This window comes from Moschus berezovskii, chromosome 25 (assembly GCF_049115385.1).
Source record: "Moschus berezovskii isolate FMDL1 chromosome 25, NW_MosBer_1.0, whole genome shotgun sequence".
Classification (NCBI taxonomy): domain Eukaryota; kingdom Metazoa; phylum Chordata; class Mammalia; order Artiodactyla; family Moschidae; genus Moschus; species Moschus berezovskii.
This window is the reverse complement of record NC_142484.1, coordinates 4,990,869-5,006,220: the sequence shown is the minus strand read 5'-3', so window position 1 is coordinate 5,006,220 and position 15,352 is coordinate 4,990,869. Positions and strand designations below refer to the sequence as shown.

The window sequence follows — 15,352 nt, the reverse complement described above, 5'->3', positions numbered from 1 at the left end:
CGAAGAGAGTGGCTACCCAGTCCAGTCTTCTTGCCTGGGAAATCCCACGGACAGAGGAGCCTGGCGGGCTACAGTCCATGGGGTCGCAAAGAGTCGGACATGGCCGAAGAGACTTAGCCCAGCCCAGAAAAAGGGGACCGGAGTCCGGGCAGGGAGGGCCACTGGGCCCGGGAGGAGGAAGCTGGGCGGGCTTCGGGCTGCTGTCCTTCCCCCATGGATGGTTCTCGAGGCTGAGCCCGTAATCCTGCCGCTGCAACAGTGTGCGGGGGCACAGCGTGCGGGGTCGGCGGTGCCCAGGACCCCGCGACTGCGCCCAGCTCAGAGCGAGGGTTTCCGGCTGCGGAGTTCCCTGCGCAGCGCGGGCTGCGCTGGCCCGGGGGTCGCGCTAACAGGCCTGGGGTCTCCACCGCGGGCTGGGGTTCTCCCTTCGCGGCGATGGGGGCTCTCCCGCCAGGTGCGGGGGGCTTCTCGCCATCCCCGCCAGCCCCACTCGCGAGGCAGGACCACCGCGCGCCCCCGCCCCGCGGGCGCTCAGGGCCCCGGGGACTGAGTTCCGGCCACTCCCGCCCACTCGGGCCGGCGAGGGCGCGGGAGGCGGGAGCGGAGCCCGTGACGCGGCCGAGCGGCTCCGGGATGCGCCGCATAAATAGCGGCGGCGGCGGCTCCGGCGCGGACACGTCGAGGGAGCCCGGCCGCCCTGCGCTCCCCGCCTCCGCGTCCCCGAGGCCGCGCCATGCGGTGAGCGTCCCGGCCCGGCCCCACCCGACTCGACGGACGCGCGGCCCCGCCGACACCAGGACCCGCAGACATCCCCGACCCTCCGCGCCCGCTCAAGGTACCGCGCCCCCGAGCTCACCCCACTTTTTCACCGCGTTCCCCTCTCCAGAGCGCCCGCCTGCCGGTGGACCTTCCCCGGGGCCGGCGCGGCGCCTCCGCCCCTGGCCGGGCTCTCTCCTGGGCACCCTGGCTCCTGGCTGCCCCTCCCGCACCCGCAGGGATTGGGGGGCTCCCGAGCCCCGGCCCGACGTGCGCCCTGGGGAGGGTCTCCCCGCGCCAACGCCCACCGCCCCTTCCCTTGCAGATGCCCAGAGGCTCCGTCCTCCTGCTCGCCTCCCTGCTCCTCGCCGCGGCCCTTTCAGCCACCCTGGGCCTCGGGTCACCGGTAAGCGCAGGGCGGGGGCAAACGCCCGCCAAGCCGAGTCTCCTTCTCGGCAAAGAGGGGGCGACCGCATCAGAGCCAGACTGGGGTGGGGGTGGGGTGAGTGCCTTGTGCGGGGAACAGAGAGAGCCGTGGACTCTGCCTCCGGGGTGGGAGGGGGTGTGGGGGCGTCGGAAGACTGGGGAGTCGGGGGTGGGGGCGGCGCGGGGAGGGGCCGAGTCCTCAGGGCAGATGGGCGGTGGGGGTTTCCGCGGAGACGCTCGCTCGGATCCTCCAGGCAGCCGCCTCTCCCAGTACAAAGAGCCCCTGGGTGTGGGCCACTAAGTGTGGAGCCTGCGGACCGGAGGTTGGCGCCTCAGACGAGTGAGGGGTGAACCCCTTTTGGTAAAGTTCAGCAGAGCGTCAGTTGCCCCGCTGGCCAGCTGGTTTTATCAACACGTGTCTTCAGCATCATTTAAAAGCCAGCGGGTGCACTCCGAGTCTGTGGTCTGTAACTCTAAAGGAATTCCCTGATAACGCAGGCAGTGCTGTTTTCCTGTCGAGTGTAGCTTACTGGGGTGCAAGTCTGGAATGTCTTGCAGTTTCCCAGAGTACACACGTTATTCTAATTCCTGAATCCTGCCTGGAAAGTCTGGGTGAATTTCACTTAATGTCTTTCTAATTTCATTTAACGGAGAAGGCAATGGCAAGCCACTCCAGTACTCTTGCCTAGAAAATCCCATGGATGGAGGAGCCTGGTAGGCTGCAGTCCGTGGGGTCGCTAAGGGTCGGACACGACTGAGCGACTTCACTTTCACTTTTCACTTTCCACTTTCACACATTGGAGAAGGAAATGGCAACCCACTCCAATGTTTTTGCTTGGAGAATCCCAGGGACGGGGAAGCCTGGTGGGCTTCCTTCTATGGGGTCACACAGAGTCGGACACGACTGAAGTGACTTAGCAGCAGCAGCAATTTCATTTAAAGCTCTTGCTTTAACTGTTTGCATCTCTTAGCTTATTCCAAGAGAGTCAAGAGTCTTTGTCAATGAAGCAATGTGGCTATTTGAAGTAGATGCTAACTTCACAGGCTGCCATGGTGGGTTATACGAACAGAAGCTGCCGCTGGGGGCTTCTTTGAGCCATGGCAGCCTGCACCAGACAGGATGCTTGCCCTCTGACCTCTGCCCTCCCGTTTAAGGTGAAAGAGAAGAGAGGTTGGACCCTGAACAGTGCCGGCTACCTTCTCGGACCACGTGAGTGAGGCTGGGCCGGCATCTCCCGCAAACCTGCTCTGGTCAAGCTGGCTGCGGCCCTGGTGCTGACCCTGCTCTTCCTGAAATGCGGGCGTTGCCGGTCGTTGCTCCGAGCCCTTGATATTCCACTGCGAGTCAGATAAAGGGACACAGGGGAGTTTTCCCTGAGACTTTCAGGCAGGGTGGGTTTCTCTGTAGGTTTAACTGAAGGGGCTGACCCAGGCCCTTCCGAGGCCTTGCCTTCCTCTAGGACTCGCAGCCTCAGACCCTGTTCAGGCCTCCCCTGAGCGTCTCGGAAGGCAGACACTCCCTGGGACTCTGTTCTGGGCCCTGCCTCGGGTCCCTCTGTCTCTCCCTGAACGCGCCCGTCCGTTCCTTGATGAAGAGGCCAAAACATGCTCATGCCAAGACTGACTGTCAAGGGTTCTCTTTCTGCTCCGAATCTGTTCCGAGCCGTCCTGCAGGGTGACTGACCCTCGGGGGCTTGGCTTTGATGTGACGTTGTCTGCACTTGGTGTGAGTAATTTGCCTCTGTTCAGGATGCAGACTCCAGTGAGTGTAGACTAGCGGGGCCTTCAGAGAGTCCCAATTCGACTTCTGCGTTTACGGGTAAGCACACAGACCCCGGGGCTCGGTGACTGCCTCGCTGCTGTGGAATTCCCCAGTGGGCGTGGGAAGCAGCAGAGGTGGGAAGTGGCTTGCCTCCAGGTGCTAAAGGGGACACTCCAGACCCCTCGCCTGCCCGCCCCCACTCCGCTTCCTGAACGTCCTCTGTCCGCAGTGACCCCTTCAGGTTTTGTCCTCAAGGAGGGGTGAGGGGAGACCTTTCACTTCTCATCCCCCCTGTCCCTACTTTCAGATTTGCAGGCATGGTTTCGTTGGGGACAACCATCAGTCTTGAAGAAAATCCACCTCTGTTTATTTCCTGTTGTCCCACAGCAAAGGAGGCAAACAGATAGCTCTTGTCCCAGTCCTTCCAGAGTCATTGGGAAGAGCCATCCCCATTTAAACGATCCTGGGAAGCTGCTTTTAGTTTTTAACTCCTGAGTTTAAGTACAGACTCTTCTTCCACTGCACGTGGTTGTTTATCTGATCATCTGCAGGGTCCCTGAGAGCCGGGCTTTGAGAAACACAGAGATAGAAATGAAAACAAGGCGGGGCCACAGGGAGGGTCCCCTGGGCATCTCTGGCCTTGGAACAAAAGCAGCGGCCAGTCCCCAGGGGTCTGGGCACTGTTGGTGGAGTGGCCTTGCCTGCCGGATACTGACTCACAAGTTTTCCTGAGCCCTCTGCAGCCTGGCGTCTCTTCCTCCCAAGAAAGCACCTCATCTCTGGTGCTTCTGGACCCAAAGAAAGGAGGAGCCCATGTTTAAAATGTATTTATCAAGGGCATCTGGGACTCCCCTGGTTTTCCAGTGCTTAGGACTCCATGCCTTCACTTCCGGTTCCCCGGGTTTGATCCCTGACTGAGGAGCTAACATTCCACAAGTCTAGCAGCGTGGCCAAAAAATCCTGAGTCAGAAAACAAGCTGTTTTTCACCATCAAGTCAGATCAGCAGAAGCTGTCCACCTAGACTAGCTCTTTGTCAGAAGCCCTTACGACTTTGCACTGTGCTCCCGGCTTCTGTCGTCAGCGCAGAAAACGGCAGCACGAGAATGTGCTTGCTGCCAGGCTGGTCTGAGCCTAGAGGCAGCCGGAGGCCTCCTGACATGCCTGGTGCCTGTCATTCCTCCGCTCTGCAGGCCGAGGACTCGGTGGGAAGATGCGTTAGTTCTCGCTTGCCCAGGCTTGGGGGCGATGCGGTGCCTCAGGCCTGGCAGCCAGAAACCACGGTGCAGGTCGGCTCCTTTACCCCAAAGGGCCCCAGGTCAGGCCCTTCCCTTCACTGCAGGCCGGTTGGCGCAGAGTCCTCATTCTTTCTTTCCAGTTCTTTTTATTTTGCTTTATCTTTTTGGCCACGCTCTGCAGTTTATGAGATCTGAGTTCCCTGACCAGGGATTGAACCCGGGCTTTCAGCAGTGAAACCGCCAAGTCCTAACCGCTGGCCTGCCAGTTCAATACTTTCTTAGGGGATCTCTCTGCTTGCAACCTCAATTCCCGCTTTTCACTCCAGCCAACATGCATGCACGTGCACACACACACATAGACACGAGCACACACACACATGCACATACATGCACACACGAGTACATACATACACGTACATACATGCGCACACGTGCACACACATGCACACACTCCACCTCCCGCCTTCCTTCTCGCCCCCTCCCTGCTCCTCCTCCTCCTCCCTGACTCTCTCGCTCCCTGGCTCCAGTCCGTCTCCCTCACAGCAGCCAGTGGTCTTAGATAACATCTGCTTTCTTCAGAAGGGCGAATACTGTGGCTCCGCCTGCCCCTGTTTTCAGGGACACAGGACCCCAGCCCCTGTCCTCTGCCTGGGAGGTGCCCAGTTCAAACGCCAGCCCCCCTGGGGCGCCCCTGCTGACCAGGCCCGGAGCCTGTGCCCTCCACCAGCCACCTGCCGGCCCCGTCTGGACCAGCAGCTCCCCCCGGCTCTGTGGACCCCCAGCCCCTGGATGGGAGCGGTGCCCTGGCCCTGGCACGAGTTCTCTCCTCTGGTTCCGCGGAGAATGGCCCTTTCTCGTCCACGGTGTCCCTGGCTTGCTTGATTTGTACAGTCTGCTTGTGTTGTGTGTTGGTGGTAAGCAGCCGCAGGCCCTGTCACGACGACAACACTCAGGTGCTTTCCTCCCTGATTTGCCAACAGATGCCATCGACAACCACAGGTCATTTCACGACAAGCATGGCCTCGCCGGCAAGCGGGAACTCGAGCTTGAAGATGAAGCCCGGCTAGGTGAGAGGACTTTAATCCCAGGGCACGCGGGGCAGTGGGGGCATTGGTCTCCTGCCACCCCCGATCCACAACCCAGCCTGAGCTGGGCCCGGCAAAATCTGTCAGCCGCCAGAACGAGGCGCCCCAAACCTGAGAGTGAGGTCCTGGGGCAGCCGCGGGGTCTCGGGGCCTCCCCTGCACCAAACCGGGCTCTGGCAGGGAGCGAGGGGCATCCCGGTGATGCCCCCAGGTGCCCAGGTCCTGGACAGGCACCATAGTCGTCAGCCCTGCCCCCTCTGGTTTCTAGGGAGCTTGGACAGACCGCTGGCAGAGAGCAACGCCGTGCGCACGATAATCGAGTTTCTGACTTTCCTGCATCTCAAAGGTGCGTGAAGTACCACCAAGGGGAAGCCCCACTCTTGGAGGCCTGCGGAGAAAGGGTTCCATGGACTTCTCCCGGGGAGGGGCCGGGTCCACCTCACACCTAGTCACGCTGGCGGGAGGGGTGACGAGGCCGGGGCTGGGCCCAGCCACGGGGGGCCGGGCTCGTTCGCGCTGCGGACCCAGGCTCGTGGACGTGGTGACGGCAGCTGTCCCTGTGAGGCCGCAGTCACTGCACACAGCCAGGCTCCCCGCAGACCGCCTGGAGCCCCGGCTCCTGGCTGCACTTGCACCGCACGCAGTCTCCGGGGGGCAGGCTGCGTTTGACCCCCTCAGCTCTGCGGCCTGGGATCCAGGCTCTTCCATGGACGCTGCAGACGAGGGGGCCTCCCTGTGGCCCATCGGACCTCAGCGCTTCTGTGCTCCTGACTGCCGCTCGTGCCCCAGTGAGAGTCTGGCCTTAATCAGAGCCGCCCTGTGGAAGGGGCTCTGAGAGCTCACTGGCCTGGGGACACAGCGGGATGCGGGCCACCCCGAGGCTCCAAGGGAGACACCAGGGCTGTCACACTTTTGTTGTCCAGTTGGGAGAGTGAAGAGGATTTCTGGGTTCTGTCTTGATCCACTTGCTCTCAGGCTCCACTGCCTTTAGTGGGGGGCTTAGCGGGGGAGGAGTTGGGGGGAGATTTAAGCTTGAGGCTTTTCCTCAGAACCATCCATCGGCAGTGGGACTGTGGGAGAAGGACTTAGAAACCTCAGAGCCAGGAGCCCAGTGGAGCCTCTGGGGAGACCTCTGTGGAGAAACTGGTGACTTTTCCAGCAAGGGCAGACTGACTCTTACGGGTTTGTTTGTTCTTTTTGGAATGTTGCAACATGGAACTTCTTTCCTTAGGGGACATTGATTTTTATTATCTAAATGCATACCCAGTGTGGGAGTTAAATGTGACGCGTGCCTGATTCTGGGGTTGATGTGGGGAAATCTGCGAGTGTGTCCCTTCTGCCTGCAGACGCCGGGGCCCTGGAGCGCCTGCCTGGTCTCCCCACAGCAGAATCCGCAGAAGACGCCAAGCAGTTCTGAGCAGCCTCCCGGGGCCCGTCGGTCTCCCCGTTGTCATTCGCAGTCATGCTCGAAGAGGATGCCCGTCGTACGGCAACCACCCCGTCCCTGCTGCCCTGATGCTGTGTCCTTACCATGTCAGATTTTTCCCCTTCCGTCATAAGTTTGAGTAGCAAAATTAAAAAAATAAAACAGCAGTGGCTTGTGATTATCACTTCCTTCCAGGTGTCTGGTCACCACTGCCACCAATGTGTTTTTAAAGGATGATGCTTGTTTATAATCGTGGGTATTAGATAAAACTTTACCCTCAAATTCCACCATCCAGAGTGTCTCTGAGACACCTTCTGTTGTCAGTCATGTTTGGGGAACAAAGTTGTCCTAATATGAAGCTGAGTCAAAGATAATTATGAAGGTGAGTTTGTTTCTGAGACAGACAAAACCACAAATGGAACCCTGACCTCATGGAGCTGATATGGGGAGATGGGGGAGAACGGCCTAAAGGAATCCTAAACTTGAGGGGCGAGGAGTGAAGTGGAGGCGGATGTGATGGGCTCGTGGAGGTGTAGGGTGGTGAGGGGCAGCAGTGCAGGGGCCACGGTGAGGTGGGGATTAACACAGAGCATCAGAATTCATGTGGTGGGTTCGGAGGCAACTATCAGAAAAACTCACTTTTCTTTGGATCGGGAGATGTGCTGGGTTAGTGCTGAGTTAAGGACACCATGTGGGGACTAAGGGTAGAAATCTTGGTCTTCTTACCAAAGACCCAAGAAGGAAACAGGTGATGACGAAGAAGCCAGACAGTCGTTCAGTGACGGCTCCTAGGCTCTTTCTCGGGAGCCCGAGCAGATCTGAGGAGGAAGCAGGCGGTCTCCCCGTGATCTCCGCCCCAGCAGCGCCTCTCACCCCTGGGGGCCCAGGTGGCCCGCAGACCCCTGAGTCAGTCCGGGTGCCCATGTTCCCATGCTCCCCAGGTGACTGCAGTACGCGGCCAAGTGTGGCGCTGACCACCCGCTTCCGGGAAGAAGTAGACAATCTTAGTACTCCAAGGCCCGCTGGTGGGAGCCCAGCCCGGCCTCTTCCCGGCTGGGACTCTCAGAAACGCTCCCGCCTGCCCCAGCCGCTCCTGCTGGCACGCGCCACGCGCACGCCCGGGTGGGCCCTCCCAGCTCAGGGCGCAGGCCGCCACCCGCAGGTCCCCCAGGCGCCAGCCGGCCTTCGCCTCCTGCCCTCACCGTCCTCAGGCTCCTCTTCTGTGTTGCTAACTCCCCCAGACTCGCGGGGGCCCCGGCACCCCCAGAAGCCCCGTCAGAGCTCGGGGGGAGGCCCCTGCCCGGGGTGCTCAGGACGACCAGGTGGGCAGAGCCTGAATGCCTCAGAAGCGCCCGGCATGCGCGGCTGGCAGGGGCCACACTAACCTCATTCACTCCCCACCCACACCCGCCTGCAGTCTGCCTGCCCTGCCCCTGGCCTTGCCCCCTTCCATCCACACTGGGCGCCACCCAGCCTGCTCTGCTAGCCTCCCTGTGCCCTGAGCCCCAGATCCTGCCAACTGCAGCCCCTGGCCCAGTGTCTCTCACTTGGAACCTCTGCATGCCTCCCTGCCTGTGTCTGGTAAACTCCTACACATCCCACGTGGCCCCGCTCTGTGGTGGCCTCCTCCGGGATGCCTTCCTGTTCACTCTCCCCGAGCGGGGCTGTGTGCAAGCCCAGGGGGTGTGGCGCTGCCCCGGTCAGAGTTCTGTCTGTGGCTGTCTGTCTTCCCCACACTGCAACTCCCTCAGGAAACCACCCTTGCCGGAGGAGCAGAGGTGAGCTGGGGCCACACGCTGGCTTCCAACATCGCACCTGGCGGGCAGGAGCGCATCTCAGGGGCCTCAGTGTAGGTGCAGCCGCGTGGGCTCCCGGACGCGCTCTGCAGTCTCACCCCCTCAGCCCGCCTGCTCCAAGCCTCTTCTGCCGTTTAGATTTAAGTGCAGTGGGCCAGACGGTGGCAGCGAGAGGCGAGGGCCGGGAGCGGCTGTGGCGCCATCTGCTGGTCACAAGTGATGGGCTCGGTGGCCCCTCTCAGGGGAAGGCTGCGGAGGAGACTCTTTACTTCCCAGAGAGAACGTGGCTGGAGCTGGCCATGGCCATGCCAATCGTGGCCAGTATTTCCAAGGAGGAGAGTTCACCAGATCCCAGAGGAAGTGGAGAATTTACAGACAGGCCTGAGAACCACCCAGGGGACCAGCTGCGAGGTGGACGAGGAGAGCGTGGGGAGATTTTCCTCGAGGCTGTCTGTCCCGCGAGGAGCGGTCATGAAAGCTGAGGGCTGCGATCCAAGGCCAAGGACAGGGGCCTCCCCCGCCATCTGCGCAGAGCCATGCTGCTCGGGCGCACTCGGGGCGGGTGAGGTGGCCGACAGGGAGACCAGGCTGAGGAAGGGCGAGTCTGCCTCCCTGGGGAGCCCCTTCAGGAGGGAGGAGAAAGGGGAGGAGGAGGTGATGCCTGAGAGGAGGGGAGAGGCTCGGGAGGCTAAGGAAGGCCTCAGGGAAGGGCGGTGAAGTCTCAGAAAGATGACAAGAATCACAGCTCCTGTCGTTCTAACATACAACTCAACTTCTGTTTTTAATACATTGCAAAAGAGAGAGAGATACTAATGGTCCATTTTAAAGTCTGAATTTTACCCTATTTTATCTGTGGTAACAACAAAGAAGGTTCTAGAAAGCAGAAAGCTTGACCACCTCTGATCTAACCTTAAAATGTGATGTTTGCTGACTAGTGCTTTTGAAAATAGGTGTATTTTCTCTCATTCCTCTGTCAGTACAGTGAAAAGCCCTGGACATTATACATAAAACAAACACTAGGAGATTCAAAGTCAGGAGGAAGGCAGGGCAGCAGGGAAATCAGGGCCTGGGGATGACACAGTGAGGAGACCTGGGCCCCTTCCTGCCTCCTCAGCAGAGGGAAGAGGTCGACTGTCTCTGAATTGATACACAGACAACACGATGCCCTTCAAGAAAGAGCATGAAAAAAAAAGTTAAGGACTGGGAGAGAATATTTGCAAACCACATACCCCACCAAGGACTGTTCTCTAAAACATATAAAGGACTCTCAAAGCGCAACAAAAAGTCCAGTTAAAATGAGCACGATACATGAACAGACGCTTCACTGACCAGCTTACAGAGATGGAAGGAAAGCACCAGAAGAGATGTTCAGCACAATTACTGTTTAGGGGGCTGAACACTAACACCACAGCCAAGGACCGCCAAACACCCCTTCAAACGGCTGAAGAAACAGTGACAGCCAACTGCTGGCAAGGGCGCAGAGAAACTGGATGACTCACGCTGCTGCTGAAAATGTAAAATGACTCAGCAGCTTTGGAAGAGAGCTGATCACATCTTTAAAAATCAAACATGCCACAACCATCCAACCCGACCCCTGCAGTCCCAAGCACTTACCCCAGACAAATGAAGACAGCTTTACACAAGGACCCACGCGACTATTCACAGTAGTTTATTCATGACAGCCAGCAACCTGAAACAGCTCAGCTGCCCTTCAACGGGCTATTCTCTCGTCACCCACACCTGCTAGTGAGTGAAAAGGAACAGATCATTAAGACTCACAACCTGGCGGATCTCCAGAGAATTCTTCTGAGTTACATATTGCATGGCTCCATTTATATAACATTCTTGAAGTGACTAAACTACACATACGGAGAACAGACTAGTGGTTGCCAAGCTTTGGGAGGGGATGGGAAAAGGAGGGAGGTGGCTGTGAAGACAAAAGAGTGACCTGAGGGAGCCTTGAGGTGACAGAATTCTGCGTCTTGACTGTGTCAACGTCACCATCCTGGCTGTGATACTGTACGAAAGTTTTGCAAGATGTTACCACTAGGGAAAACTAGATAAAGGGTACATATCTCTCTGTATTATTTCTTACAATTGTATATAAATCACCGCTAAGCTAAGTCACTTCAGTCGTGTCCGACTCTGTGCGACCCCATAGACGGAAGCCCATCAGGCTCCCCCTTCCCTGGGGTTCTCCAGGCAAGAACACTGGAGTGGGTTGCCATTTCCTTCTCCATATAAATCACAATTATCTTTAAATGAAATCTTTAAATTTTTAAGAAGCTACTAAAATATATTTTGGGGCCTCGGTATGTTCACTGGTGAATTCTACTAAATATTTAAGGAAAAAATTATTCCAATTCTTTACTATCCCTTCTGAGACACAGAAGCTGAGGGAATACTTCCCAACTCATTCTAACTCATCCTATGAGCGCAATATTACTCTAACCCAGACACACACACAAACACTGCATGAAAACTACAGACCAATATCTCTGATGAACATAAATGCCAAAATCCTCAACAAAGTATAGCAAGTCAAATCCAACTGAGTATAAAAAAATTATACACCACAGCTAAGTGGAATTTAACCTACGTGTGTAAGTCTGGTTCAACAACCTGAAGTCAATTCATGTTAGATTTTCCTGGTGGCACAGTGGCTAGGAATCCACTTGCCAGTGCAGGGGACACAGGTTCAACCCCTGTTCCAGGATGAGCCTGCACGCTGAGGAGCAACGGAGCCCAGGTGTCACAACTACTGGGCCTGCAGTCTAGAGCCTGAGAGGCGAGGCTGCTGCAGCCCGAGCGCCCTCGAGCCCGCACTCTGCAACAAGAGAAGCTGCTGCCGCGAGAAGCCGAACACTGTGCGGAAGAGTGGCTCTTGCCTGCCATGACTAGAGAAAGCCTGAGAATAGCAATGAATGCCCAGCACAGCCAAAAAAAGACAAATGTTAATGCAATCCATTGCATAAATAGGCTAAAGAAGAAAAAAACCTCAGGATCTTATCAGTAGATGCAGAAAAGGCATGTGACAAAATCCAATACCTATAGATGATTAAAAAAAGAAAGCCTTTGGTAAACAATGAATATATAAAGAATATCTATAACTTGATAAAGAATATCTAACAAAAACTCTACATGCACGCGTGCTAAATCACTTCAGTCATGTCCGACTCTTTGCAACCCTATGGACTGTAGCCTGCCAGGCTCCTCAGGCAAGAAAACTGAAGTGGATTGCCATGACCTCCTCCTTTCCTATTTCACTTTCATCAAGAGACTCTTTAGTTCTTTGCTTTCCACCATAAGGGTGGTGTCATCTGCATATCTGAGGTTATTGATATTTCTCCCGTTAACCTTGATTCCAGCTTGTGCTTCATCCAGCCCAGCATTTCTCATGATGTACTCTGCATATAAGTTAAATAAGCAGGTGATAATATACAGCCTTGACATACTCCTTTCCCAATTTGGAACCAGTCTGTTGTTCCATGTCCAGTTCTAACTGTTGCTTCCTGACCTGCATACAGATTTCTCAAGAGGCAGGTCAAGTGGTCTGATATCCCCATCTCTTGAAGAATTTCCCACAGTTTGTTGTGATCCACACAGTCAAAAGACTATGCTTTTTAGCGTAGTCAATAAAGCAGAAGTAGGAGCTACTAACTGCTTGTGGCCCAACGATTGAGCCTGTGCTCTAGAGCCTGGAGCAGCAACTACCGAGGCTTGAGTGCCCTAGCGTCCATGCTCTGAAACAAGAAAAGCCACTCCAGTGAGAAGCCCACACACCATAACTAAAGAGTAGCTGCTCTCTCCACAATTAGAGAAAAGCCTGTGCAGCAAGAAAGACCCAGCACAGTTTAATATATAAACAGTCAAATAAACATTTTTAAAACTCAAAGAACAACTAAATAGATATTCCATGTTCATGGAGAGACTCAGTATTTCTAAGATGTCAGTTCTCGATCTACAGAATCAACACAATCCCAATCAAAATCTCAGCAGGTTATTTTGTGATGTCAAAAAGCTGATGCTAAAGTGACGTGAAGAGGCGAAAGACCTAGAATGGCCAACACAATACTGAAGAAGAACAAAGTCTGAGGACTGACAGCGCCCGACTTTGAGACTCACTATAAAGCTACAGCATCAAGACTGTAATATCTGTGGAAAAATTAACAAACAGGTCAATGGAACGGAATAGAGAGACAGAAACATGAACGCAGTCGACTGATAGGGAACCCCTGGTGATCCAGTGGTTGGGACTCGGTGCTTTCACTGCCAGGGCCTGGGGTTTGATCCCTGGTCGGGGGACTAAGGTCCCACAAGCTGTGTGCTATGGCCAAAAGACAGACAAGCAAACAAAAAAGGAAAAAAAAGGAAAACTATATACAGTCAATTGATCTGTGGCAAAGGAACAAAGGCAATACAATAAGGAAAAGGTAGTCTTTTCAGCAAAAGGTGCAGAACAACTGGACATCCGCGTGCAGAAAAATGAATCTAGACACAGACCATATATTCTTCACAAAAATTAACTCAAAGTGGAGCACAGACCTAAGTGTAATCAAAATGCAGGGCTGGATGAAGCTCAAACTGGAATCAAGATTGCCGGGAGAAATATCAATAACCTCAGATACTGCAGATGACACCACCCTAATGGCAGAAGGCAAAGAGGAACTAAAGTAAAGAGCCTCTTGAAGAAGATGAAAGAGGAGACTGAAAAGGTGGCTTAAAACTCAACACTAAAAAAAGAAGATCATGGCATCCTGTCCCATCACTTCAAGGCGAATAGATGGGGAAACAATGGAAACAGTGACAGACCTTATTTCCTTGGGCTCCAAAGTCACCGTGGACAGTGACTGCAGCTATGAAATTATAAGACACTTGGCTCCTTGGAAGAAAAGCTATGACAAACCTAGGCAGTGTATTAAAAAAAAGAGACATCACTTTGCTGACAAAGGTTCATATAATCAAAGCTATGGTTTTCCAGTAGTCATGTACGGATATGAGAGTTGAACCATAAAGAAGGCTGAGCACCAAAGAATTGAACAGTGGTGTTGGAGAAGACTCTTGAGTCCCTTGGACTGCAAGGAGATCAAACCAGTCAGTTGTAAAGGAAATTTATCCTGAATATTCATTGGAAATACTGATGTTGAAGCTGAAGCTCTAATACTTTGGCTACCTGATGCGAAGAGCTGACTCATTAGAAAAGACCTTGGTGCTGGGAAATACTGAAGGCAGGAGGAGAAGGGGTGACAGAGGATGAGACGGTTGGATGGCATCACCGACTCAGCGGACATGAGTTTGAGCAAGCTCCGGGAGACAGTGAAGGACAGGGAAGCCTGGCGTGCTGCAGTCCCTGGGGTTGCAAACTAGTCAGACACAGCTAAGTGACTGAACAACAACAAATCCCCCCTTTGGTTCCCCATCAGAGCTAGGCTTTTCCAAACGCAGCTCTGCAAATCTCAACTGACTCCTTGGCTTCTTGCTCACTGATGTGCCCAGTGACCAGATCCTAGGACTCCACTTCTTTAAGTGGTGTGTTTGTAAGTGAGTTTTTAAAACATTCTCCAAGGGGCAACACTCTTAATGAACACAGAAACGTAACAAATATATGTTCAGTTATTAAGTTAATTGCAATAATGGAAGACATTTGAAATTTTTATTCTTTGCTTTTACAATAGAGCCAAAAGAGAGTCAACTTAATAACTTATCTTTCCTGCTGACACCTGCAAATTAGTTATTTTAACCATATTTTACAAACAATAGTAATATATAACAGTAATTATGGAGAAGTTAATTGGATAATAGAGCTTTTCCACAATTTAAATGAAAACATATAAGAAACTAGATAATTTCAGCCCCACAACTCAAAATGCTACTGATCAAACCAACCCCACTGTCTGTACTTCATGGTGACCCTAGAGGAGACTAGTAATTTCTGAGACTCCAGGGAAATATTTACACTCAGAAATTCTCTAAGGCATTTAGTAATTCTCCACAGATTTTACGTTGTACCTTAGCAGCCTATCTGGGGAATTTATTTCTAAACAATTTAGGGGAAAAATCATTATGGCTTTTCATGCAGAGAAGCCTCCTGAGGAGGAAAACTCCCTGGAGAGGGTGAAGTCAATAGGAAAGGACTTATATTTCTCTCCAGGGCCTGCTTCCACCCTCCATTACTCAATGTTAGTGCAGACCATTCTCCCAGGATTACAGGAACCCATGCTGTCTCCTTGGGTCCAGACAACAACAGTAGGGTCATGCACTTCCTCAAAAAGTGGGGGAGGATTTAGTCGCCAAATCCCTTAGAGACTCAGTGTCCTGATGCAGAGAGAACATTTGTTCTTAATGATGCAGCTACTGGTGCAGACCCAGCCTCATGCTCCTTAAAACAATCTAAGCGACAGGTTTCCCTCAGAATACGGAGACAAAACCTACATGCGTGTGTCTCTCACCACTCTGTGCTCGACTCAATTCTCAGCCCTTTGGATTTAAACTCAATGTGGAGAATCTGTGACAAGCATCTCCCGAACTCCTCTAGGATCATTTGCTCCGCCAGGAACTCGGAGCAGTGCTCCTTCTCCGCCTCTTCGCCCTGGGCCAGCAGGCAGGCGCACGTGGCTTCCACCACCTCCCAGGAGATGCACGAGGTGGACCGCCTGTCAGAGCAAACCAGTTGAAGGCCACGTTCAGTCACTCCACTGTTTCAAACACCTTTCACAGTCCAGGGGACATGCTTGTTACAGCACTTTGAAATCTAATGAAATCTAATGTTGTTTTCTTAATACTGGAAATTATATGCCCTGTGACCATATAAAGGACTGCTTTTAGAAGAAGAATGCAGAGGACAGATGAGTCTGTCAGCTCCTAG

General features: G+C 54.0%; 1 protein-coding gene across 1 annotated transcript; it reads left to right on the top strand.

Annotated features, from left to right (window-relative positions):
• The first annotated feature begins 674 nt into the window (after positions 1–674).
• Positions 675–6,858, top strand: GAL (galanin and GMAP prepropeptide). The gene is made up of 6 exons (XM_055414934.2): positions 675–835; positions 1,082–1,162; positions 2,338–2,392; positions 5,161–5,247; positions 5,534–5,611; positions 6,612–6,858. Exons 2-6 carry the CDS (start codon positions 1,082–1,084, stop codon positions 6,680–6,682), a joined length of 372 nt encoding a protein of 123 aa, XP_055270909.1. The 5' UTR covers positions 675–835; the 3' UTR covers positions 6,683–6,858.
• The last annotated feature ends 8,494 nt before the right edge of the window (positions 6,859–15,352 follow it).

Bases quoted from the DNA above. Each gene is read 5' to 3' on its own strand.
- GAL (XM_055414934.2), top strand. From the start codon at position 1,082: ATGCCCAGAGGCTCCGTCCTCCTGCTCGCCTCCCTGCTCCTCGCCGCG. The intron at 1,163-2,337 runs GTAAGCGCAGGG...CTCCCGTTTAAG, and splicing joins CCCTGGGCCTCGGGTCACCG to GTGAAAGAGAAGAGAGGTTG. The intron at 5,248-5,533 runs GTGAGAGGACTT...TCTGGTTTCTAG, and splicing joins TGAAGATGAAGCCCGGCTAG to GGAGCTTGGACAGACCGCTG.